We start from the raw sequence: 27,248 nt of genomic DNA, 5'->3' as shown, positions 1-27,248 counted from the left end.
ATGTATTACTGCTTTTACACAATTAACAAATCCAAAGCCACAGGTATAAAAAAGAACTAGCAATAAAATTAATCCAAATGAATGTCCCCCGAATAATTTTTAAATCTTACACTAAGCAGAATTTATTTGTATTTAATATTAAAAGTTCACATACCCGAAGTTCCAATAACTACATCCCACGGGGAACTAATGGGCTGCTCTTCTCCTTGAGCTCCTCCTTCTTTATCTGAACCTTGAATTCCAATGCCAGCTACAGTGCTCACCATCTCGGCTTCTAGGTCAATCTATAGAAATTAATATATGTTTTATACAATGCATGTTCCTTTTTTAAATTTTGGTACATGAAGATTTTCAATAGAACTATGGAAAACATCTGTAACACAAATATTCATTTAAAAAAAGAAAAAGCTTAAAAAAAAGGCTAACCAAGTATAGGGTGACCTTGTTATTCAAAAGCACAAAATTCAGTACTTTTCATTTCTTCATCCGTCCATTCCTCCAATTTCCACTTGTACCCCTCTCTGATGCCTCTATCAGAACTGGTGTTGACTGCATTTTAACTATAAAATACTTTAAAGTGAAAACTGAAATTTTAAAGCAAAATAGAGAAAAAAAACACATGTTCCTTAAAATTAAATATCTGTATTTCAGTTACACTTGGCTAGTAATTGACACATATAGAGCTTAACATATGTGAGGCACTGATCCAAGAATCATCTATCCATCCATCCTCATAATAACCCTGTGAACGTGATTTCATAATTTTAGAGGAAACTGGGGCAGATTATTATGTAACTTTCACAAAATTCCATAGCTAATAAGACCAGGAACTGGGATTTGAAGCCAGGCAGATCTAGTTCTACTACACTGTATTGCCTCTAGTGCATAAACTAAAAAACTAATGCATTCTACTGAAAAAAAATATGCTCTCATTTCTTCTCCTGAGACCTTCCCCAATATTATACCATAAAAATTTTCAGATAGAACAGTTCAAAAAATTTTGCAGCATTCAGATACCCACCACCTGCTATCAATATTCTGCTTACTTGCTTTATCACATATTTTATTTAGCTATCAATCTCTCAATCCATTTATATTTTTGATGTATTTCGAAGTAAATCATAAGCATCAGTACACTGTCCCTAAACATTTCATTATCATTACCTAGAATTCCATAGTTTTTTCAGAGTTCTTTTTTACCTTTTTGAGACAAAACTTACAATAAATAGCATAAATCTTAAGTTTATCATTCTATGAATTCTCATAAATGCATACACCTGTGTAGCCCCAACTTACATAAAGATATGCTACTTTCACTCCAGAAAGTTCCCTCATGCCCCTTTCCAGCCATTCCTGCCTCCAGAGGCAAACAGTACTTTTTTTCCTAATCACAGATTAGTTATATCTTTTCTAGGACTTTAGATAAATGGAATCATGCAGTATTGGCTCTTTTGTGTGAGGCTTCTTTCACTTAACATGCTTGGGATTTATTCATGTCTTAGTAGCTTGTTTCTTTTTATTGCTGAGCAGTATTCCATCATAGGAATATACCACGGTTCATATATATTTCACACTGATGGATACCTGAATTATATACTTGAAATGGGTGAATTTAATGCTATGTAAAATATATCACAATAAAGTTGTTAAAAATATATCACAATAAAGTTGTTAAAAATACTGCATGTTTTACAAGGTCATATACAAATAAAAAGATATGAATTAAATGTGTCGAAATGGCTGCCTAGGGTGTGTTTATACAGGAGGAATGGGAAGAGGGATGGAGAGGAATTTTTAAACTAAGTAGTAAATTTTCTAAACGAGAGACGTCTGCACGGAATGATGTCATCTGTGACCTGTGAATGTAGGATTATGATCAATCCTTTGCAAATGAGGACTTAAAATACTTTTAAAAAGAGGAAAAGATGATAATTCCACTTCATTTCCTATTTTTGCAGAAACTAAGCCGTATAATACCAAAAAACTCCAGGTAACCTAAATTTGTGATTATCCTACTTAAAAAGTATTTGAAATGCAGTCAATACTCCAAAACCCATTAAGTTCTAAAGCAAGAGAAATCGCATACAATTAAAAAAGGAAGAGTACTTCCTGAATGCTGCAGGCTAACTTCAATACCCTGTTAGATATGTATGACACTATAATAAATTATAGAAGCAGACGACCCCCAAAAGATAATAAATACTGATATGAAGTTCTTAAGTAACAAAAGAAAAACCACTTTTCCCCAAAGGACATACCATAAACATAAACTCATTAGTCCCATAAAAAGTTCTGCCTAAAAAGGGATCCTTGATCAAAGTTTAGAGAAGCGCACCAATACATTTGCATATTAAAGTCTCTAAAAAGAAAGTCTCTAATAGAGACTTTCAAAAAATCTAATTTATAAATCCACAAAATATTTTTCATGTAATACTTTTCCATATTAAGAGAAATATACACTTTACATAATACTTCATTAAAAAGATGTTATTTGCTCAGAAACTCATTCAACAAATCTCTACTGAACACCTACTGTGGGCCAGACCTTCTCCTAAGTGCTTAGGATTTCAGCAGTAAGGAAATTTTGCGCCCTCATGAAGATTGACATTGTATGTTCTAGATATGGATTTTCCTATTATATATATTAGGTGATAATACTGTCAAATAAATGAGCATAAATGTTTAACCTTTTATAATGACACAAAACAAAAATATAAGACTAGTTGGCTGATAAGTATTTCCAGGCAAAGCAAAAGAGCTGAAAAGCAGCAGGTAGTGGTGTTCGATTTTTTTCTAGGTCTCAGAAAATTTAACTGAAAGAGGACAAAGTGTAAATCTGTAAATAGTAGTTAGGAAAATACCTCAAAATGAGGAGCTTTGGGTGAGCGGGCACATGACTTTGAAACACAGAACAAAAAAAAAGGACTTGATCGATGGGTTTGTCTTCTTTGACAACTACAGGCTGACACATAGAAAAAAATACCTAAGAATAAAACTATAACATGTATCTCTGAAAACAACTGAATACGGATGATTTGAGGTATTTAGGCATTATCCTCTCACTTTAAATATTCGCTGTAGCAAGTAAATGTCAGTTTTTCTGATTAGAAGTATTAAAACTTTATTTAAATGGGAAATTACCTTTCTTATAAGGTGGTTTTCAGTATCTGCCACATATATGATATTATTCATTATGGCTACACCCTGTGGTGAATTAAAAGTTGACTCTGAAAATATTCCATCTTTTCTTCCAGGGTTGGGTCCTAAAAGACAAGACAGCCGTAAGACAAAATTTTCCCACTGAAAAAGTTACCTCAAAATAAAACCCAAAAAATAAAATCTATATTTAGAGTTGGATTTTAAAATACATAACATGATGTTTCTACTTTACCTCTAAAATGTTTCCTAAGACACCTGTTTTTCTCTAGAGTAGCAAGCTTCGCTAATGACAGGACTTACTGGATAATACTAGTGCACTGCAGCATAGAAACATGCATCAGAAAACACTTTCAAAAGCATCTTAATTAGCTATTACCTTAACTAGAAATATAATTTTAATCTTTTAGCATCTAGATGAATAATATTTAACAATTTTGGAGGATATGCTTATGTGATAAAACCACTGACCCTTGAACAACATGGGTTTGAACTGCATGGGTCCACTTACACGTGGATTTTTTTCTTAATTTAAAGGTCTAATTTGCTTTATTGAATGAGTCATGAATTGGGCAGCATCCCATTTAGTAAAGGAGCTTCCTATGTGGATTTTTTAAAATAAATAATGTAAATGTATTTTCTTTATGATTTCAACATTTTTTTCTAGCTTACTTTATTGTAAGAATACAGTATACAACACATGATATGCAAAATAGGTGTTAATCGACTGTTTTTACTATCAGTAAGGCTTCTGGTCAACACTATGCTATTAGTTAAGTTTCTGGGTAGTCGAAAGTTATATGTGGATTTTCAACGGCACAATGAAAATTATTAACCCTCTCCTTGGAGAAAAATACTCATACTCAAAAAATGTCGTAATTTCAAGGAGTTTAGATTCTGAAAGTCATCCAAGCATTTCTTAATAGTCCATGAACCCTAGGTTAAGAATCCTTCTTATTTTCTGTTTCACTTTGCCATGAAGTTCTATAGTATCTCATAAACGCTGAGATAAAAAAATGATTCTAGTCTAATGGACTAAGTCTCCATTTTTGTAATACATGTGGAGTTTCAAGAGTAGAGAGTACATAGCATAATGAAATATTATTTCTGTGACCCAAGGACAAGCCATTTAAAGCCTCTAAGTCAGCATTTCCAAACTATGCTTTGCAGAATTCCGCTGTCCACAAGGTAGGTGTTAGTAAGAGGGGTAGTACAGTGTGGTGATAGGAACATAAACTCAAGAGCCCAACAGACTTGGAATAAATCCCAGCTCTACATTTCCAAGGCGATGATCTGTTCTTTGTGTTTGTTTGTCTTCTCTAAAACAGAAATAATAATACACCTAACTCATAGCATGGTGAGGACTAAATAAATTAATACAGGTAAAGTACTTAGAATAATGCCAGGCATACGTTATTACTATTACTACTATCATTAACAGCATTGTTGGAGTTCCTGGGGGGAGGGGAGAGGGAGAGCACTGTGGTCACTTCGGCTTCGAAGAGACTGCGTACTGTAACACTCTCTTGGATATTCATGATGTACATGAGCAGATTAAAAGCTATGAGAAGTACAGTAAGAATTCTTTTTTAAAAGTTGCATAATAACTATTAATTTATCACAAGACAACGGTGTTCCTAGAAACATGTTTGGGAAAGCTAGCTTGTTGCTAGTTTCTCTGTTTAACAAAAAAGAATATTCACCTATACTATTTTGAAAATTATAGAATCTATTAAAAACTGTTCACCATTTAAATTCAACCTGCTATAAGATACTTTTTCAGTAAAAATTCTAACTGCCTGTTATAAACCAAAATACTAAATTGCTAAAACAAAATAAACATAAAACATACACACCCTCTGACAAAAACAACAAATTAACGAAATTCAAAAGCAAGGGAATAATATCATGGCATACTAAGAACGGTACCAGGGCTTAGGAATATTATTACTTTATTTGCATTAGGAACGCAGGTTTCCCTACTTTATGTACTGATGCTGCGTTACTAATGCAGGACTGCAGAGATGAATTATTAAAAATAAATTAAAAATAAATTATTAAATGTTAATACGGTTTTATTAATTGTGTAGCCATAAATAAGAGCCCTTTTTAGATCTAAGACCAGAGAAATATTGGAACAAAATGATCTATGCTTAAACAATATTTATATTTTGCTTCACTCAAAGGGAAATGATCTAGAAGTATGCTTTCACTCTTATGGAAGGACAGAAAACTAAAATTACGTACAAATCCAAGTTCAGTTATTTTGTACTCTAAGTCTCAAGTTCCTAGGGTATTGCCCTGGTCTTAAAAAAGATATTGGCTATATTTTGGTGGAAAGCGAAATAGCGTACTTCCATTTACAATGCCCCAAACCCACAATTTCTATGGAGTAGGTCCTTAAGTTAATGTTGTTTTGCTTGGCGTTGTTTTGTTATATAGTTGATGACATGCCATAGGAACCAAACTCTTAATATCAAATCACCTACGGTAAAATGTTTCGTTAAACATTGTTTCACTTGAAGCTGCAGAACCTATCCACAAGTTTAAGTGAGGACTTACAGGAATACTTATATAATAAGACACAGTAACTGTGGCAGTTTCTTGGGGGGCAGGGGGAAGAGGGGATATACAAATATACTTAAAAATTATAACAAGATTTCCTTTTGATTTGAATGGGGCTTGTGGTATTTTTGTTTGTTTCCTGAGTGAGAAGACACAGTACATTAATTAGTAACATAATTTCATGAAGTTAAAAGTCAAGGCATATTGCCCTTCTATAATCAGTTCTTATTTATAAATTTCAATTTTAATATATTTCCTTGAACTTTATTACTATAAAATACATTACATATCATAATTAAAAACAAACTTTACCTCCAATGCTGTACTGAATTTGTCCATTTTTCCAGATGACCAAAATTCTATGATGTCCAGTGTCTGCTATTACCAATCTCTTAGAAACATGGTCTACGGTTACTTTGCCAGGAAACAGCAATGGTGAAGGTGGCAAAGAATCTTTATAGAGTTTTATTCCGATTTTATTATCTCTGATCTGTCCCCTGTCTTTGTAATACTTTAAAGCTATTGAAGTATACAAAAATAATTTATCTTTGTGTCCTTCTCCAATCAAAGAAAACAACATGTTTCCACGGGGTCCAAATATGACCAGAGTTGGCCAGCAGGAAACTTCCAGCTCTTGCCAAAGGCTGGCATCCGCATCATTAACCACAGGGTGGGTGATGTTGTAGCGGAGAACAGCACTCTTAATGTTATCCAGGACTTTCTCGTTTGGAAACTTAGCTGAGTGAACTCCGACAATCAGAAGACCATCTAAATGAAAAAAATAACAAGTTAAATATTATGAAGTATTAAGGTCTGAATATTGCACCATCCACATGTTAGGTGTTGTTAGGTCATTAATAAATATAAACTGCTCAGAGATTAAAAAAAGAAAAAAGGCAAAACTAGTGTCTTCAACTGGATTTAAACACAAGCATAAAAAAATTAACAATTACATCTCATGACAATCTTGATAGCTACATAAAACCACATATGAAAATCATATGGCTATTTCCAGATTAAAATCCTTTGTGTCCTTGATCTAGACAAAGCTTTAAAAATACACTATTTTTTATATGATGTTGAAATTTTGTTAACTTTTCCCCACTTGTATGCTCCGCTGAAATTCAGTGACTATGGCTGCCTTTTGTTGATATTTATCATCTTAAATATTTCTGACCTAACTACATTACAGATTAACAAAACAATATAAGATGTTTCCATTAGATAAGATCTTTGATTTATTTAAAATTCCTATGATATAATTTTTCTAACACACATTATAGATAGCAGAACTACCAAAAACTAAAAATGACATATTTCTCTTAACTTATGATATGCCAAAAAGACAATATAGGGGAAAAGAAGTATTAGGCCGAATTAAGAGAAAAAACTCAATATTGACTATCAAGATAGTAGAGGTAATAATGGCTATGTAAATTAGAATCTCCCAACGCACCCACCAAAAACTATACAAAACCAGTATGAAGAAGAAATAAAACCACACAAATTGGGAGGTTTAACTCCCTGACAGCCCATCCTTCCATTTATAAGTATTAACTCCAAATCAAAACACATTCATGGAGAAAAGTAAACAAAAGCAGGCAAACTTAGAAATCTGGAAAAGCAAATCACATGAGGTGAGTTTCCAGTTTTATTTTGTTTTGTTTCTGCTTTCATGGCTTTGCACTGAGGACGGTCCTCAGTTTTGGAGCAATAAAAGTGGCTAAAACTCCAACAGAAACCGCACTACCTTTCTGGCCCAAGGAACCAGGAAAACTGGGGAGAATGGAAGAAACCATGACAGGAAGAAATTCAGTATGATTAGTCACACGTCTTGGCTTAACTCCTAAACTACATCTGCATTTGACAGCCCCCAAAATGTATAGCAGATGCTTAGAGAACTAAGAATTGAATTATTGGGCTGATGGAAGGAGAGACAGAGCTGATGAAAGATGAGAAAGAAACTTACAGTTTGAACAAACAGGGATGAATATCTACTAAAACAAACCTATCAATATTCCCCAGAAGATTTTAATAGAACCCAGAGTCTGTTATCAATGACCAAGATACAATCCAAAATTACCTGACACTCAAAGAACAAAGTAATGTGACCTACTGTCAAGGCAAAAAACCAAAAACCGAAAACAAAAAAACCTGACAGATACCAAAATGAAGCAGATGTTTGAATTAGTAGAAGACTTTAAAGGAGCTGTGATAACTATACTCCATGAGGTAAAGAAAAACACAATTGAAATGAATGAAAGATAAGAAATATAAACAGAGAAATAGGAAGTATAAAAAAAGAACTAAATGAAAATTTTAGAACTGAAAACTAACATAAGTGGAATAAATTCACTGGATGAGCTCACTGGTAAAAAGGAAATGATAAAGAAAAAAGTTAATGAACATAAAGAGAGCTCAGCAAAAATTATCCAATCTAAATAAAATAAAAAAGATTAAAAAGAAAAAAAAAACGGAACCTCAGGGTCTCGTGGAATAGTTTCAAAAGACCCAATATACATGCAATTGGAATCCAGAAGAAAAGAAAGAGATTGGGTTTGAAAAAAATATTTGAATGATGCCAAAACTTCCAAAATTTGACTAAAAATATAAATTTACAGAATTCAAGATTAGCACACCAAAAATATGATAAATTTAAAGAAAGTTATATCTGGACGCATAAAAACTGCTCAAAACCACACACACAACCCCCGCCCCCCCCAAACATTTAGAAAGCAGCTACAGAAAAAGACCGTGATTAGTGGTTGCTTGGAGACTGAGGAGAGGGTGGTGGGTAGGAGTGGGAAGAAATGTACACTTAAAAAATATGTGCAGTTCACTGTGTGTCAATTATCCCACAACAAAGTTTTCCAAAAAAAAAAAAAAAAAAAATAGCAAAGGCTATGAAGTCAGACTTCCTGTATTACTTTGGGCAAGTTATTTAAACTCTCTATGCATTGATTTTCTTATTAGTAAAATGGGGAAAATAATAGAAACTGCCTCATAAGTCAGTTCTGAGGATTAAAACAAACAATCTGTATAAGGCATTTAGCATAGCACCTAGTACAGTGTAAAAAAACTCAACAAATGTTAACTGATAATATTTTAAAGTTATAAGCACAAAGATAACCAATAAAAAAAAACAGAGTGATGTTAGCATAATTCCCTTTTTCTCCCTTTTTCTTTTAAATTACAACCAGTAGGACATCCAAAGCCCAACCTAGGATCCTCTGCACAGTGCACTAGGATCCCTGAGCGATCCGCACATCTGCGCATGCAAAGGCTGGTGGACTGGGCCTCACGGGGGCTGCAGAGCCAGGGTAACAGCACTGATGGAGCCGGCAGCTGGAGGCACCAGAAGCCGAGGTGGAGTCTGCATCTAGAGGCTCTAGGAACCCCAACGGTGCCTGAGAACTGGCCAACCTCTTCCCCTCTGACAGTGATCTCGGCTCTCCCAGCAACATGGGCTGCACCAAAGACTCTAGAGCTCATGGCAGTGGTACGAGCATCGCTTCCTAAGGCTCCAAGAACAGTGGCATCAACCATGGCTGGAGGCTCCAGGTGCCATGGAAGCACTTGCCATTGGAGACTAGAAGCTCTAGGAACAACAGCAGAGTCCAAGACCCAGGCAGCCCCCACATAGCAGGGGCAACTCCACTTCAGCTCTCCCAGCAGCAGGGGCTACACCCAGGACCCCAGTGCCCATGACAGTGGCAGCGGTGATATGAGGCTCCGAGAACCTCTGCAGCTCCCATAACCCAAATAAGACCAACCTCTGACGGCAGCAGTGACTGGGACTGCGACCTCAGCCTTCCCGGCAGCCGGAACTGCACTCAAGACCCTGGTGCCCAGAGCAGTTGGGCTGATACCTATGGCCTAAGGTTCTAGGAACTGCTGTGGAGCACCCGAGACCCCAGTGCCCAGGGCAGTGGAGAGCCACCTGTAACTTAAGGCTCCACGAACCTCCAACCAAATGCACCAGGCAAAGCAGAGGCACTGGGAAGCAGCAACACTGACAGCAGCAAGGCGAGTGACCTCAGAGGCACAGGCAGTGACAAGGGGACCAGCAGCGACACCGCTGGCGAAGGCAGCAGAGAGTGGAAGGCACTAGCTCTAAAACATAACTGGATGCAACGCAGAAAGATGTTCACTGTTCCAACACACCAGAAACAAGTCATCAGGTACCACGAAGTAATATAGTATCACACACACACACACACACACACACACAAAACTACAATTCTCCAGAAAGTAAAATTAAAGGCATGGAAGACTGCAATCTGACAGAACTGAAAACAGCTGTCATGAAAAAACTCAATACGCTACAAGAAAATTCAGAATGACAGTTCAATAAATTCAGGAATAAAATTAATGAACAGAAGGAGTACTTTATCAAAGAGACTAAAAAGGAACCAAATTTTGAAGCAGAAAAACTCAGTGAGCAGAGGGATGCATTAGAAAGCACTGGAAATAAAGTAGACCACATGGAAAAGATGATTAGCAAGCTCAAAAATAGAAATCTAGAAATGATTCAGGTGGAAGAGGAGAGAGACATAACATGAAAAAGACAAAAATGAAGCAACTCTGCAAGAACTGACTCCATTAGAAAAGGCAATATAAGGATATTGGGTATCCCAGAAGGAGAAAAGAGGGAAAAGAGAGTTGGGTGCTTGTTCAAAGAATAGCTGAGAATATCCCCAAACTGGGAACAAACTAGATATCCCAATCCGCAAAACTAACAGAACACCTATTTATCAACACAAAAAGACCTTCTCCAAGACATATTACATTAAAACTGTCTAAAGACAATGATAAAGAAAGATGTTAAAAGCAAGTAGGGGTCAAAAAAGAGAGTAACCTGTAAAGGTACCCCCATTAGGTTATGAGCAGATTTCTCAGCACAAACACCATAGGCCAAAAGAGTGGTATGACAAATTCAAAACATTGAAAGATAAGAACTGCCATCCTAGAATAATCTATTCAGCAAAGTTATTCTTCAGATATGACAGAAATAAAGGCTTTCCCTGACAAACAAAAGTTGAGAGAGTTCACCACAAGACCTGTCTGACAAGAAATGGTGAAAGGAGTTCTGTCAGAAGTGAAAAAACACAAGTATGCAAAACTTAGCATAATGTGATAATAATCAGAAAATCGTAAAGCCATTTGTGATGAGTGTGTCAAACATTGAAGTACAGCAAAAAGCTTAAAGGGGTGAAAGAAAGTCTCTTTTATAAATGATGCTGGGAAAACTAGACAGCCACAGAATGAAGCTAAACCACTATCTTACACCACATGCAAAAACTTACTCAAAAAAAATTAAAGATTTGAGCATAAGATCTAAAACCATAAAATACATACAAGAAAACATAGGAAATAAGCTCCTTGACATCAGTCTTGGTGATGTTTCTGTGGCTTCAACTCCAAAGGCAAGGGAAACAAAAGGAAAAATAAACAAATGGGACTACATCAAACTGAAGAGCTTCTACACAACGAAGGAAATTCCCAACAAAATAAAAAGGCAACCTATCAAATGGTTAAAGATATTTGCAAATCATATATCCAATAATGGGTTACCATCCAAAAATATATAAAGAAACCATACCTCTCAACAAAAATCAACGTGATTAAAAAATGGGCAGAGGATCGGAATAGGCATTTTTCCAAAGAAGGTAGACAGATGGCCAATAGACACATGAAAAGATATTCAACATCACTAATTACTAGGGAAATACAAATCAAAACCACAATGAGATATCACCTCACATCTGCTGCAATAGCTATCATCAAAAAGACAAGCAAGTGTTAGGGTGCGGAGAAAAGGGAACCCTCCTACACTGCTGGTGGGAATGTAAATTAATATAGCCAGTATAGAAAACAGTGTGGAGAGTCCTCAAAAATTAAGAACAGAACTGCCACATAATCCAGCTCTTCTGCTTCTGGGTATTCTGAAGAATACAAAATCACTAATTCAAAAAGATTTATGCACTCCTATGTTCATCGCAGCATTATTTACAATAGCCAAGAAATGGAAATGATCTAACCGTCCACTGAAGGGTGAATGGATAAAGAAGATGTGGTGTGTGTGTGCACGCGCGCGCGTGCGCGCGCACACACACACACACACTCTTAACGAAATACAGCTCAGTCATAAAAAGGTGAAATCCTGCCATTTGTGAGAACACAGTAGACATGGAGGGTATTACGCTAAGTAAAATAGGTCAGACAGAAAAAGACAAATACCATACGCTTTCACTCATGCGCAGGATGTAAAAACAAATGAACAAATAAAACGAAAACAAACTTACAGAGGCAGACACAAATTGGTGGTCACTAGAGGAAAAGGAGGACGGAGGGATGGTGACACAGGTAAACGGGCTCAACTGCATGGTGACAGATGGAAACGACTTTTGGTGGTGAGCACAGTGTATACATACAGATGCTGATCTATAATGTTGAATATCTGAAACTTACATAATAAGCCAACGTTATCTCGATAAAAAATAAATTTAAAAATGGGAAATAAGAGTACTTTCTTCATAATATTTCTAAGTTTAATTTTTATAATGCACATCACATCCTTAGCATAATACCTGGCACGTAATAAGCCACATATATGTATATTATATTACTTATTTGTTTTTCTCTTTTCAAATAAATGAGTTATTTAGTGAAAAAAGAAAAAAATACCTTTTCTAACTATCAAAAAAAACTAGTAAAATAAAATAGCAAAGAAAGCACATTATGTTGAGAAATACAACGATAAAACCTAATACACATAACAATAATAACATACAATAATCAAATAAATGTGAATAGGCTTAATTTATCTGTTAAAAGATCGGGATACGTTCTGCATATTTGAGATACAACTAAAATTAAGTGAATCAGAAAAGCTAAAAAGAAGGGATAGGCAAATGAAAGCAATACAATGGCTGTGATCCTGATACCACACAAGGTAGATTTCAAGCCCAAAAGCATTAAACGTAACAAAGGAAGAAACGTTTTAGTGTGAAGAGCATTCACAGCAAAGGTAAAAGTTATGAGTATCCATATAACAAAGGAAGAAACTTAATAAAGCGGAAACATCACTCTCAGTGTGAGCCAGATCAAGCAGAAAAAAATTGAATATACAGAAAGCTGAATTAAGATAATAATCAATGAAGTAGAATTAGATCTTACTGATACATATCAAATTGTAATCTGATAATAAATATATCTTTCAAGTATGCATGAAATGTTTATAAATACTGATTACAAATAAAATTACATTACACTCTAAGCACAATACAATAAAACTGGATATTTATAACAAAAAAGGAGGCCTTTAGGAAAAAGTCACACTATTCTCATGTGTTTCTTCCTCACTCTCACATTACTCCCTCACTCACACTTTTGACACCAGATGTGTGCTTTTTTTCACCACACTAAGCATTTGTCCGTGACCAGATGGGTGTCCTGTAATTCAATTAAATTCTAACAGACTCTGTAGTTAAGGGCTCAGTCCCAGGAGACTGCCCTCCTACTTAGAAGCCAATCACAAGTAGTATGCCCCTCAAATTACCCACAACTTCTGATGGATTCTGCTACAAATTAGACCCTTGACCCTTCCCTTGGATTTAATTGCTAGAACAGCTCAAAACACTCAGGTAAACACATCTTTAGCAGTTTACTATAAGACGATATGAAAAAGGATACAGATGAACATCCAAATGAGACGCATAGGGCGAGAAGGATTGTGGGAAGGTGGCAGAGCTTCCACGTCCTCTCCAAGCTCAACACTCTCTCAGCTCCTCCATGTGTTCACCAACTCAGAAGTTCTCTGAACTCCATACCTTAGGAATCTTTACGCAGGCTTTATGACATAAGTATGTATGATCAATCATTAACTCCATTTAATGGAGTTAATAAAGAATGGGGTGTGGGGCTAAAAATTCTAAGTTTCTAATCATAGCTTGGTTTTTCTGGAGACCTGCCCTCACCCAGGAGCCCACCAAGGGTCACCTTGGAACAAAAGACACTGTTATCACCCAGGAAATTCTAAGGGATTCAGGAATTCAGGTCAAAGACCAAATATATTAGAACAAAAGATGTCCCTAGCGCTCTTATCACTTAGAAGATTACAAGAGGGTTTAGGAGCCAGGAACCCAGGGCAAAGACCAATACATATATATTTTCTATTATGTCACACTTTTCCACTTAGAAATTTTAAAACCCTCTATCAACTTGGGTGAAAGGTGAAACAAAAGTCAAATTACAGAATTTCCAAAATATGATAAAAATATTACATATCAATCTATGGGACATAGTTAATGAACTGAGAGAAGAAAATTCATAGCCTTCAATTCACAGTCTCAAACATTTATATCAATGAAAATTACGATAGATGAATTACTTCCCCACTAACAAATCTAGGAAAAGAACAAAATAAATCAAAAGAAAGCACATGGAAGGAAATAACAAAGATAAAACCAGGAATTAATGAGGCACAAAACAGAAAATTCAACATCTAATCCCGATAAAAAAAAAAAAAAGAAAAATAGAGAAAATAAACAAAATAGGAATTGATGGCTACCTCTTTCAATAGAACCATATTCACATTTATTGATACAACTAGTGTTTGATCTCAATTCTTTCATATTAGCCTACATTGATGTTTGTATATATTATACTTGATGGTATTTCTTTAGTGTGCCCTTTCTCTTTTTTAAAAAAATTTCTTTGGGGTTTTAGGAAAGTTTGTATTTTTGTTCCAGTATCAATTATATTAATACTTTTTGTCATTTTATAGAAGTATATAATCTCCATTTTTCATAACTTTTTACCATCCGGTCTATCACTTTTAAATGGTATCCTTTAACTCCCACCTATTACTTATACAATCATCAGTGGCTATATAAATGTGTACACTCATTTCCCTGCTCCGTCTCCCTTTTCTTTCTATCTTTCTTTAGTTGCATTGTATCTGTCAAAATACATGATTTAATTGTTCTACCCATGAGTGATGGATTTATATTTCGCTGATTTAGCTAAATTGGAGGTTTTCCAGTACTCAATTCCCTGCCTAGTTTTGGGTTGTCCTAGATCACTAGGGACACTTTGTCAAAGAAGTGGAAGGTATAAAAGGAAGCAACAGTCACATTCTTTTGCTTGGAAGACTGGTGCAGGGCACGAGGTTCTACTGCAGTTCACACACCTTGCAGATTTTCTGCTGCCTCACTTTACTGGTGTGGGGTAGCAGCTGGGCCCCAAAGCTGCACCAGCTCCTGCCAGATCTCCTCTCTGGGCTTCTCTAACTCCTAGGGCAGGTGAGAGTTTAGCTCCATGACAAAGGGCACCAATGAACTCTGCTGGTCACTTCATTAAATTTGACGCTTATGTGGGTTCCTGTTAATGCTTGCAGGTTGCAACTACTCCTCTCCCCTACTTCATGTCCGTCTTTTCTTTTCACCTGCCAGACCTGACTTCGAGTTGAGGCACTAGACATAGAAGTAACAGTCACGTGTGGACTAGTTAACCAGCTCCCACGATTATATAAGGTCAAGTGCCTACAAGAAATCCTTTATTATTTCTATTACTCCCAGTGGTTCTGCTTCTTTGATCAAACCCTGATACACAAAAACTTTACATCCTCTTTTTGGTCTTAGCTCTAAAATACATGCATGAAACCTTCACCCATCTTTCTGGGAGTTTCCTTAGTCACCCCTGGTTAGCTCTCCCTCAAGGAGATTTACCAGAGAGTAGACTCACACATGCACAGTATTCTGAGTTCTTGGACAATGAAAATTGTTTCTCTATAACCTTAACAGATTCTTAAAAGACACATGGTTGGATATAATATCCTTGGTTTGTACCTTCTCTACTTAATTCTTGAAAATGCTGTTCTGTTGCCTTGCTTTGCACATTTGGGAAGTCTGTCCAGTCTAATTTTTTAGTCATCTTTAAAAGTCATCTTTTTAAAAGTCATAAGTGACTTTTTTAAAAAGTCACTGTTTTTCCTAAAGGCCCTGAGGATTTTTTAAAAAACATATTCAAACTATAATAGTTTTACTAGGATACTCCTTGAAACTTTTTAGGTCAATTTTCTCTGGTAGCTGGAAGGACATCTCAATATGTATATTCAAAGTTTCTTTTATTTCTGAAATATTTTCCTGGGTTCTAATTTTAGATATTAGTTCTGGTCAGTTTTGATTTTCTCCTTAGAGTCCCCAAGTAGTCTTATGTTGGACCTCTTCTGCTATCTTCCAATTCAATCATTTCATTTTTAACCCTTTTTACTTCTTTAACTTTTTCATTTTCTATGTCTGCTTTCCTCCCCATTTACTTTGATGCTCCTCATTACATTTTTACATGCTTTTACTATCCCTTGGGCACCTTGTAATTTAGTCTTCATTTCTGGTATTTCTTACCTTTTTCTTCTATTTTTTTTCTGAGTTCAATAAACACATTTCTTCCTTTTTTTCTCTTTTTGATCCATTTTTGTTCTTAGTTTTTAAATTTCTGATTCAAACTGTTTTTTCATTATTACGAAATGCTGTTTGAGGATATGGAATTCAATATGAAGGATTGTGTTATGGTTGTCCATTTTGTGATCACTTTTTAAGTGAGACTTTTCACCAACATTTCGCCTTCAAATACATTCCTATCTTTTTATAGTTTATGTGGATATGTTCTGTTTTTCATTACTCTTATTCATTTTGTGGACAGGGCTCTCAGTTTGAGAGCACCCTCTTCTGACAGTTTCCTTTTTCTGTAGTTTCATTTTTGGACAGCACTGTTGGAAGGAGTGGTTGATATGCATTTTTCCTTTGCTTCTGCAAGATCCTTAATTTTTCCCTCTTTTCTTTTTTCTCTTCAGGAGACGCTCTCTGAAGGAAAGCACACATCTGTATATCTGATTCCCTCCCCAAGCAATGCTTCTCTAAGGCTTCCATTCTGAATCTCTCAGTCTCTCAAGAGCTAGTACTAATAATCTACTCTATATAAACCTGTGTTCAGTATTTTGCACTTACTGTTGGAGTTTCTCTTTCTGTAGGTATTTCACCAAAGCCCTCTGAACCACTCTATTTTTTTTTTTTTATTCTATTTTAAGCCTCCCCCATCCCTGTTCTTAGCACCTACTGGCTTGCAGCAGCAGGACCTTTAATGGAATTCAGTTTATTTCTCAACTTACGGGTAATTCGAAGGCCATGATCTTCTCTGTCTCCTAGTATTGCTGAATGCAGGATCAAGTGTGGTTTTATTTACTCTTTGCTGTTTTTATGTTTGGAGGGGAGCAGAGGACAAGTGGGGAGATGAAAAATCAGGTGGCCGTCATGCTTTTCCAAACTGGAAAGTAGCAGATTTTTGTTTCTGACATCAGATTTATTGAGAAATAATTTTCTTCAGTTTTGTCCTTTGATACCTTGCTAATTAAATAAATATAACTGAGTCCTAAGACCAGCCTCTTAATAGAGAAAAATGAGAAGTGTTTCCAGTAAGGTAGGGAACAAAGCAAAGATGCCCACTGTATTATTTGACAATGAATTGGGGGAGGGGTATTAGTTGACAAAATTGGACAAGAGAAATCAATTACAGACATAAGAACTGGAGATTTTCTTTGCAGATACTATTAAAGCACATTAGGGAAACCCCAGAGAATCAGTTTTAAAAATAAACCAAATAATATAAGATTCTGGAAGCAGCAGAATATAAAATTAACACACAAATAATCAATAGTCTTTATATACCTAAACAATAACCAGTTAGAGAACATAATGCTTGACAAAACTCCATTTATAATAAATAGCCATAAACCTATGAAAAGATATTCAACTCCACCCTAAAATTCAGTTTAAAACTACGCCAAGATACCATTTCGCACCTCTTAGGTCAGTAAACATTCAAAAAGTATGTCATTGCATTTTATTAGAGGAGGGGTGGGGACATGGCACCCTCAAACGACTAGCAGGAATCCAAACTTAGTCAACCCTCCTGGTGCATATTTTTGGCACTGTCAAAACTATACATGCATCTAACTTTGACCCGGCAATCCCACTTCTAGGAATTTATATCTAAGATATACCACCAGCAACACAAAAATACATCCACAAGATTATTCACTGTTCGTAACTGCTAAATACTGGAAACGACCAAAGGGCCAATACATAGGAGAAAGGCTGAATAAATTATGGTACACACACACACACGCGCGAAGTACTAATGTGCAATTATTAAAAATAATCAGGACATTCTTTATATGTCTGGAATGTCTGCCAGGATAAAAAAGCGAAGTGCAAAAAAAATATTTATAGTATGTCACCTCTTGTGTAAAATTAAAAAAAGAAAGAATGAATGAATGGGAAGATATGAACAGGTAGAAGAGATGAGTGTATGGAACTATACTTTCTGTATTAGTTATGTCTTTCAGGAGCATGTTAAAATTTTACATACTCAAAATCTAACCAAATCAGCAAAAATGGGAGAGGCTAAAAATACAAACAGAAACAAATTAGTCTGCTGTACTTAAAATGGGTAACGTAATCTCATGGGAGAACCCACTCTGAGTAATATCTGAGTTAGTTAAGAGAACTAGCAACGAAGATACCCAGCAGCACTGAGCACAGCTGGCGCCTAGATCTTGGTTTCTCGATGCTCCATACTGAAAGGAATGAGAGCTCCTTGGAGAAGTGGTAATTCAGGGGTGGGAACAGGAAAGTAAATGATGAACCTGGAAATACTTTGTTGTGACAAGGAAGGAAGTGCTCAAAGAATGAGAAGAACATGTCAGAAGGATACAGATGATAGCATGAAGGGGATCCCATTAGTCAAATAGGGACAATTTGAAAATCAAAATAAATAGTGACAGTGATGATTTATAACCCAAGGAATTAAATGAGACTCCATTAGTCAAGTCCATATATATTTTACATATGTAATATGTGTAATACATATTATAAATATATATTTTTTCATTCTGATCAACACACCCCAACACTTCTTTGAAGGAATGATGATCGAGGTGAGAGCTGAACGATGAGAAGGTGCCACCTAGGTGAAGCAAGCAACAGAGATTCCAGAGACAGAAAACTACACAGGCAAAAGAGGGTACGTGAAAGAGAGGCCAAAGACGGTGACTAAAACAGAGAGAATAAAAGGGAACACGGAACAAAATAAGAATGCACACAAATAGGGTCAGTCTTGTTGAGTCACAGTAAGGATTTAGATCTTTATCCTTAAGAGCAATGAAAATCTCATTGAAGATGAAGTGTAAATCTCAGATACTTCAAACTAAATTCATGACCTTTCCCTCCAAACTTGTCTTTCCTATAGTGTTTCCTTTCACTGAATGGCACCATCACCTGTCTAATTATACAAGCCAGAACCCCACCTAGGGTATCCCTGTAAGACCCAACCAGCCCTCTCTCCTCATGCGTATTTAATCCAAGTCCTGTTGATCTTATCACCTATGACTTGTTTCAAGCTATTATCATGTCTCACGGAGAGCACAACAATGGCCTTGTCACATATCTCTTACATCCATGCTTGTCCACCAATTAGTTACCCACCCAGGAATCGGACTAACATTTTAATGAACACAAATTTGACCATGTCACCCTCTTCTAGAAAATCCTTCATTAGCTTTCCATTGTTCTTAATATAAAAACCAAATCTTATTTCTCCAGCATCTTCTCCACATCGTTCTTCCCCTCTTTCAGGGTTTTGTAGTGACCTGGCTTTCCTTCAGTCCCTCAAGAGCATCATTATTCCTCTTGCTTTAAGGCCTTGACACTTAGTCCCTGGGCCTGGAATGCTTTTACCCTTTCTCAGCTAGCAAAACCATATTTACATATCTCAAACTCAATTTTATTCGTAAGATAGCTTTCTTTAATTTCTCCAGATTACAGTAAACACCATTATTTGTTTTCACAGCACCCTGTAATTTTGTTTCTCAGCACTAATCAGAAATTACAAAAATATTTGTGTGATTGTTTGATTATAAGTCTTCCCCCTGTAATTCTTATTAATTATTTAGGGACTATGCATGTTTTACTATTCACTAATACATAGTATGAAATAAATGAATCGACAGGACACAAATACTAAAGAAATTTATATATCTGTATAGTATATTGTGAATGAAAAAGGGGCTCCGTACTAAATCAGTGACCTAAAGTAACCTTACATGGTGATCTGATCATAAATTCCCAAATGGGCACATCACAGTAGGTAGTCAGGCCCCAGGCCTATAAAAAGATTTCTCTGCTTCAAGCCAGCCCTGTCCACTGTTCTTGGGCATCTAGAAATGTCAGAGTAATCCTCTTTTTCAGACCCCTCAGAGCCATAACCACCCTCAAGGGAACACATGATCTTATAATCCAGTCATAAAGATGTCCCTGCCTTGCTTTCTCCCACCTTAATGTAACTTTGCTATGTTCCCTCAATTGCAAATGTATAAAAAGAACTGCAAAACTGTCATTCTCTGGAATATTTGAGATCTTGCTTCCCAGCATGTCATCAGTTTGGCTCAAATAAACTCTTATAAAAATTCTCTGCATGTTGGGTCGTTCCTACGTTGATAATATAAGCCATATCATTGTCTAAATAGAATATATTGATCTTCATACAAAGACAGCTGTCAAGTAACAATGCTTCCCATTTTCTCAGTTAAGAACCTTAAAATAAGTATAGATTTTTCTTAAAATACTTTGTTTTTCTATTAATCACACACAATAAAAAGTAAAATGTAAGAAGATGCTTCACTTTATGACTCTTTTGCCGACACAAGATCAAAAGTATTCCATTTTAAATTAAATATGGACGAAAGAAAGGAAAGAGGGAGAAGATGGAGAAAAGAGAAGGATGGGGAAGGGAAGGGGAAAGATGAAGGAAGGAAATGCAGAAAGGAGAAACCATATAAAGAGAGTAACTACTTCTAGGAGATTAGTAATAACTTTAAACATCATTTTAAAAGCTTCAGAGGTCTTAAATTTCAGAGTTATAGCTAATTGTACTAAATTACAACCTATATAGTAATGCATACGACACATATATAATATAGTATATAATAGAAAGTATAGTTTAATCATAGGCACTATAATAACTTAGTTAAATGCAAAGATTGAAAATATGTGAGGAGTTCCACATGTTACAAAACTATATACAGATACTGAGATCTAAAAGACAGGCATGACTTAACTAGGCAAGAAAGGATGGGGTCATTCCAGGCAGAGAGAACACTATGTGTCTGGGCCTTAATGCAGAAGGAACAAGGACACTGAGAAACTGAGGCAGGCTAGGGAGCCCAGAACACCCCTGGGGAAGAGAAGAAGGGAGTGGGGAAGAAGAGTGTGGAGACACAGGGTTTTAGACTTTATAGAAGAGCAATGAAAACATGAAGTTTAAAGATCAAAATCACTGAAGCAGAGATCAGAAGAAAATTTGAAAGTCTTATAGAAATTCAAAAACTGACATTACCCTGGATCTACAAGAAACACTCTGAAAGTCTGCCATAAATTGACCAGTATTTTCCTCATACTTTAAACACACAGACTAAAAAATATATGGCCTGCTGTAAAAAGAAAACAGTGTCTGCAGAAAAGAGTTTCACATAGCAGGCCGTGCTGCTGCTCTTTCAAAGGCCTGCTTCCAATAGACTGGCCCTTGCCTGGATTTCAGGAGGGTTCCTTCCATTCTCGTAACTGATAAGCGGGGCTCACTATGCCTAAACTGTTTGTATAAAAACTGTGGTTTATGCTGAACACTTGCTTTCCTTCTGGGAGTCTAGAATTTTGGTACTTGGAGGCAGGCAGAAGCTGCCTATGTGGCCAGCCCCCAATAAAAACTTTGGGCAGTCTCCAATGAGCGTCCCTGGTTGGCAGTATCTCAAACATGTTGTTACAACTTCTTGCCAAGGGAATTAAACCGTCTTGTGAGACTCCACTGAAAGAGGACTCTGGAAACTTGCGTCTGGTCTCCCCTAGACTTAGCTCCATACGTCTTTTCTGATTCTGTTTTATCCTTTTGCTGTAAATCCAGTCTTGAGCACAACTACGTGCTGAACCTGTGAGTCCTCCTAAGGAATTGTTGAACCTGGTGGTGGTTTTGGGAATCTTGACACAAAATGAAATGATATATTGACGCGTTATAAAGTTTAGATTCACTATAAAATTTAAAATGCATTTTTCTAATTTTTAATAAAACATAAAACAGAAAAATAGTATATACTATATAATATAAATACCAGCATTTACTCAATGGTGTTGTAGCATGTAGGTGTTTAAAAGTCTGATTTAATTATACACTAACATACACTAACACACACACACAGCAATCATATTTTAAAATATACCAAGTTTTCCTAATAGTTGTTTTCTTACAACTAAAAACAGTGTTTTTCCTTAGTTAACAGTTATTGTGCTAAGTTTGTTTATAACATACTATTAATGAATCCAGCATGAAAAGGTAAAAAAAAAAATTTAGGAACTCTCAAGTAGGAAAGGAAAAAAAAAACAGATCTCTTCAGTTTAATATAAATAAGTACTAAATTGTTACAAATTAATACCCTTAGGGCACAGCTACATTCTTTAAAAATGTTTGGAGATCGGAATCATTCATTATTATTAAATACAGTATTTTTTCATTTTTTGTTTTAAACATTTGCATTTATAATTTCTCATATGAGACTGTGAAAGTGATACTGGCCTCCATTACAAACCTGACTTTAAAAGCTGTTTTATGGAAGAAGGAGACTGGGTATTACACTGGACTTCTTTCAGGGTGTTTTTGAATTAATAAGCACTTCCTCACAGAGCTGAGCAATCCTGGCTGACTGACTGATAAGATGAACTGAACAGTACAGGGAATTTAAAATAGGCTGCTGAATGTCACTTCGAGAACTATCAGCATTGCTGCAAATATGTTCAGAAACATATCAGATAGTAACGAGACCAGACACTTAGCTCCAAAAAAGCAAATGAATTTAGTGACAGCTTAACAAGCTTTCATGTGATAATATCTGGGTATGCTTGCTTTTGTGACTATGGACTGAACTTAGCTTCTGAGCGACACAACCACCTTGTAAGTTATCAGCATTTTCATACAATAGCATATTATTGAAGAAATGTTTTTTTGAGATTACAATGTTAAGATCACTATGAAATACTTTACTTTTCAGAAGTTTATTTGTATGTAGAAAAAGTTTGGTTTTTGTTTGTTACGATGTACTACAAAAATGTTTATTCCTACAAGATCAGTGACCCTCTCATCTTTTTATCCATACCTAGAGCTTCTATTAATTTAAACCTAATCAAATGGAACCTTTAGTTTCATTTACCCCATTCTCTTCCTAGAAAAAAAAAAAAAATTATCTGAAAAAAAAATCAAATTTCTAAAGTAAATACTAAGTATAATGTCTTACAGTTTCAGAATTTGCAATACCATAAAAGAGGATTTCCTAATGTACCTTGGAAGACATTAACCTTTAGAAATCATTTTTTCATAGCGCAAGGTCAAAGAAAATCCATTATATTTTACATTCCAATGTTGCTCATGTCATTCAAAATTAAAGGAAGCCTATTCACATTTTCTAATAAGAACTTTAAAACTTAAACCTTTACATCAGTGAGAAGAGTATAAAATTAGAATCAGTTTCAATTTTCATATAACAAATTTAGGTAAATCTAGATATATACAAAATGACCTTTTTAAAATACTTGATCATGAAAAAAGTAAATTATGTCCTTACCTTTACAGAAAAACATATACTAAATGCTAGTTCTTTAGGAAGGCAAATCAGTATCATTAAGCTTACCTCTTCAGGAAAAGGCAGATAGAATCTTTATAGATTAGAATTTACTTTTAGAATTATTGAAGTCTTACCAAATGTTCATTCTCCTACAAGGCAAATGAATCAGCTACTCTTCCAGTGCCCATGCAAGGGCAGCCTGTTAAAAACCAATTAAAGGGCAGATACCTTTATCAGAGTAGGTGTCTTCTAAGGCATGAAGATCAGGCAGTAAGTGAATACAATTTATGCAGCAATAGGTGAAGAAATCAAGGATGACCACTTTTCCACATAGATTCTTGTAGACAGAAATAGGCTCTTCCGTGTTCAGCCATTCTAACCCTGAAAGTTACACAAAGTAAATTATCATGAGTAAAGGAAAAGGCAACTTATCTAAAACTTTCCACTAAAATGTGAACCACTGTTATTTCTAAGGAGAGGACAGGTGCAGGGAGGGGGTTAGGAGAACAAGGGGAAATGGCTATAGTGGGCAGTCTAGAAACATAGCTAGAAGATTACCAACTTCTTTCAGAAACAGTGTAACAATCTGTGTGAAAGGAAGTAAGAACAACACATTTAGGTAAAACAAAAAAAAAAAAAAAAAGAGGACATACCAAATATTAAGAGAAACTAAGTGCACAATTAGGTACAAATGGGCTACTGAGAATGAAAGTCAACCTCAAGAATAGCAAGACATAACTAAATATCATAATGGAACAAAATGGCAAAATAAAGTATAAACGTGCAAAATACCTAAGCTAACCTCATAAGACAAAGAGCGGAAATGCTCTGGATTTGAATGATATCTTAAATACAAAATATTTTAAATGCAAAGTTAAGCAAAATACACTGTTATTGTAGATTTCGCAGAAGCAACATTAATATTGATGAAGGATGTGCTTCCTGTCCTCCAAAGAAAAATAAAATCTCATTAATCTGTTCTTTTGCAAATTAGATTTTATAATTACTTGACTATGATTTACAATTTTAACTATGTACTATGAAGATTTTGTCAAACTAATATTAAAAGTACAGCATCTTTAAGAAAACAAGGATAATGAATTTCTTATAAGTAAATAAATACAGCTACTAAAACTATTAATTATGCCTTTTTAAAAAAGCATAATTAACATAAAATATTTCATCATACACTGGAGCGGGTATTCAAAAGTATTTTAGAAACTGAAAGCCAGAGTTGTGTAGAACAAGTGGATAATAGCTAATGACTAATAATAGTAACAGGAGTTATTCAATTTTAACAAAATTCTTAAACAAATCTGCAAATCAAACTAATATTTCTGCTATTTAAGCCAATGTAGTGAAGCTTTAGGGTACAGTGATCTCTTAATTACCCATTTTAATAAAGTGTTAATTGTATATCACATCAAATGATCATATAAAACTTCAAACTAATTAATTTTCTACTTTACACCCTAATTGCAAAATATTTATGAATCTGTCTTTTAAGTTTATTTTCTGTAAATAGTCAACAGTGGCTTAGATTGGAGGGGGACAGGGAAAATATTATTAATGTCAGTTATTAGGTACTTATCAGGCTTAATAAAAAATTTTATAATTACAATGAATATAATTTAAAAAGCTGCTAACATTTACTGAGCTCTCCTATGAGCTAAGAACTTTAGATATACTACCTCCAATGCACATAATAAATCTGAAAAGTAAATACTCATAAGAGACTTATACTAATTTTTATAAGTGAGCAAAGTAGGCACGGAGAAATCAAGTAACTTGCTCAAAATCTCGCAGCTAACTAAAGGAATAACTGGGATTTAATCTCACGCCTCTGAATCCATCCATTATACCACACTGTTTCCTATAAATGTGCTTTTTTTAAGAAATAAAATAAGCATACTGTTTCTGAGATAGTTATGTTTGACTTCTTGATTAGTTTGCTAATAAAGAAACCAAGAAAAAACACATCTCTGGTATTCTGTTCTCAATAAATAGGTCCAGCAGAAAATTTGATTGTCAAATACGAAGCCTGAATATTTTGTTACATTACTTAGCAGTCACAGGGGTCAAATCTCATGGTAATAAAATACACTCATTGTAAATACAAACAAGAAAATTAAAACACTGGCCTAAATCCTAGCTGATGGCCTGCTCTTGTCTAACAGTGTACTATACAACTAAATTCTTCCAAAGGTTTTTACAAGCATGCATATGTATATAATCTTTTAAAGTTTCTTTGATGGGATAAGTACTCATGCATCCAATTCTTCTGTAAGAATTCTGCAGTATTTCAAATCCAGTATAAAACAGAAAAAATAAGCACTTTTCAAGGTGGAAGAAAAAAGGTTTGGAAAGACATACAAGACTGTTGTCAGAGGTAAAGTTCTGATATACCTCCCATGAGATACTGAACCCTGCCACATCCAACCAATTAACTATACATGTGGTTTCAGTGTCATCCCAGGAGACAAGCCAACACCACCAGGCAAAACAATGACAGTCCCAACCAAAGAAGGTAAAGTAGGGTTTCGTATACTATAGCAAGATGTGCTTCGTAAATACCACTACTGGGAATATTAATTCCCTCACGTGCCAAATACTCACAGGGCCGCCATTCAAACCTTGGAGATGGATCACAAATGATTCAGATTTTTTAAATTGCAAGTTTCATGACTTGGAACAGGGAATTGTGATATAACTAAGACATCGAGCAATCTGGAGTCTCTACAATCCAATTCTGGCAGATATTAGTTGTTAGGCACTTGGCAAATTACTTAACCTCCCTGTGCCTCAGTTTCCTGAAGTATAAAGCATGACTAAGAGCACCTCAGTAGATAGTAGAGAAAATTAAATAAGTTAATTAGATAACACCTCTGAAGTGTTTAGAACTATGTATCAAAAAGTGATCAGTAAATGCTAGCTAGGATGATGCAGAAAGATGAGGATGCTGAGACTGAAAAAGAAAAGGCAGGTGGCATGGGCATTTTAGTCATTGCCAATCCGGGTCACAAAACATCCAAGGAATGTTAACCTAAGGCACGGACGGGGCTCAGGTCATAGGGACGAATATGCAGGGCCCCCGCCTTCCAGAAACCGAGCATCCCCGCTACTTCCGGACACCTGGGCACGGCAGAGCCCCCCAGCAGCAATGCGCCGGGGTCGGGAGTGGCGGCACCACCCCGCCGCGCCCACCGCTTCGGGGGAGGGCGCCGTCCGCGAGGAAGGGGCGGTTCCGGGAGGGGTCCCCACCGCGAAGCCAAGCCCGCACCTTCCGGAAACTCAGGCACCAACAAGTCCTGCTCCCAGCCGTCCACCTTCTGCAGATATTGGTAGACCAGGTTATTCTTCTCCTCCTGGGTGACGGCGTCGAGCAGGGCGTACTCCAGCGAGGTCTGAGCCGGGAGCAGGCCCGAGAGGCTGCAGCTCCGGGCTCCGGGCGCCGCCATGTTCTCTCCGGACAGTCCCGAGGCGGCCGCGGCCCGCGGGCGAGGCTCGTTGGGGCACGAGAGGAAGCGCTTCCTGTGCTTTGGTTTCACAACGGCACATTCACCCGAACTCCCCGCCAGCCCCAAACCACACTAAGGACCCTTTTTTCGTCTGTAAGCGTGCACTCGAATGCTAAAGGACTGCAAACCGCCGCAATTCCCGGGCGCCGAATTAAACTACCGCTCCGAACCTCCCCGCCCCTTCTGCATCTTCTCGCCGCGGCTGGGGCTGGACATTCAGAACGCCAGATTCAACACAACCCCCCCGCCCCCAGAGTTACCGTTCTAAAAGTTCAAAGAGAACCATT

The 27,248-nt window shown here is 36.1% G+C and overlaps 1 protein-coding gene across 1 annotated transcript in view; it reads right to left on the bottom strand.

Annotated features, from left to right (window-relative positions):
• Nucleotides 1-27,119, bottom strand: part of NHLRC2 (NHL repeat containing 2) — a 53,108-nt gene extending 25,989 nt beyond the window's left edge. The window contains exons 1-5 of the mRNA XM_016146366.2: nucleotides 26,724-27,119; nucleotides 23,672-23,824; nucleotides 6,034-6,489; nucleotides 3,142-3,263; nucleotides 155-284 (exon numbers count right to left, since the gene is read on the bottom strand). Of these exons, the coding sequence (XP_016001852.2) occupies nucleotides 155-284; nucleotides 3,142-3,263; nucleotides 6,034-6,489; nucleotides 23,672-23,824; nucleotides 26,724-26,901 (1,039 nt within the window). The 5' untranslated portion in view covers nucleotides 26,902-27,119. The remainder of the gene's footprint in view (nucleotides 1-154; nucleotides 285-3,141; nucleotides 3,264-6,033; nucleotides 6,490-23,671; nucleotides 23,825-26,723) is intronic.
• Between the last annotated feature and the right edge of the window lie 129 nt (nucleotides 27,120-27,248).

Source organism: Rousettus aegyptiacus, unplaced genomic scaffold (assembly GCF_014176215.1).
Source record: "Rousettus aegyptiacus isolate mRouAeg1 unplaced genomic scaffold, mRouAeg1.p scaffold_m13_p_6, whole genome shotgun sequence".
Classification (NCBI taxonomy): Eukaryota; Metazoa; Chordata; class Mammalia; order Chiroptera; family Pteropodidae; genus Rousettus; species Rousettus aegyptiacus.
This window is presented reverse-complemented; position numbering and strand designations above follow the sequence as displayed.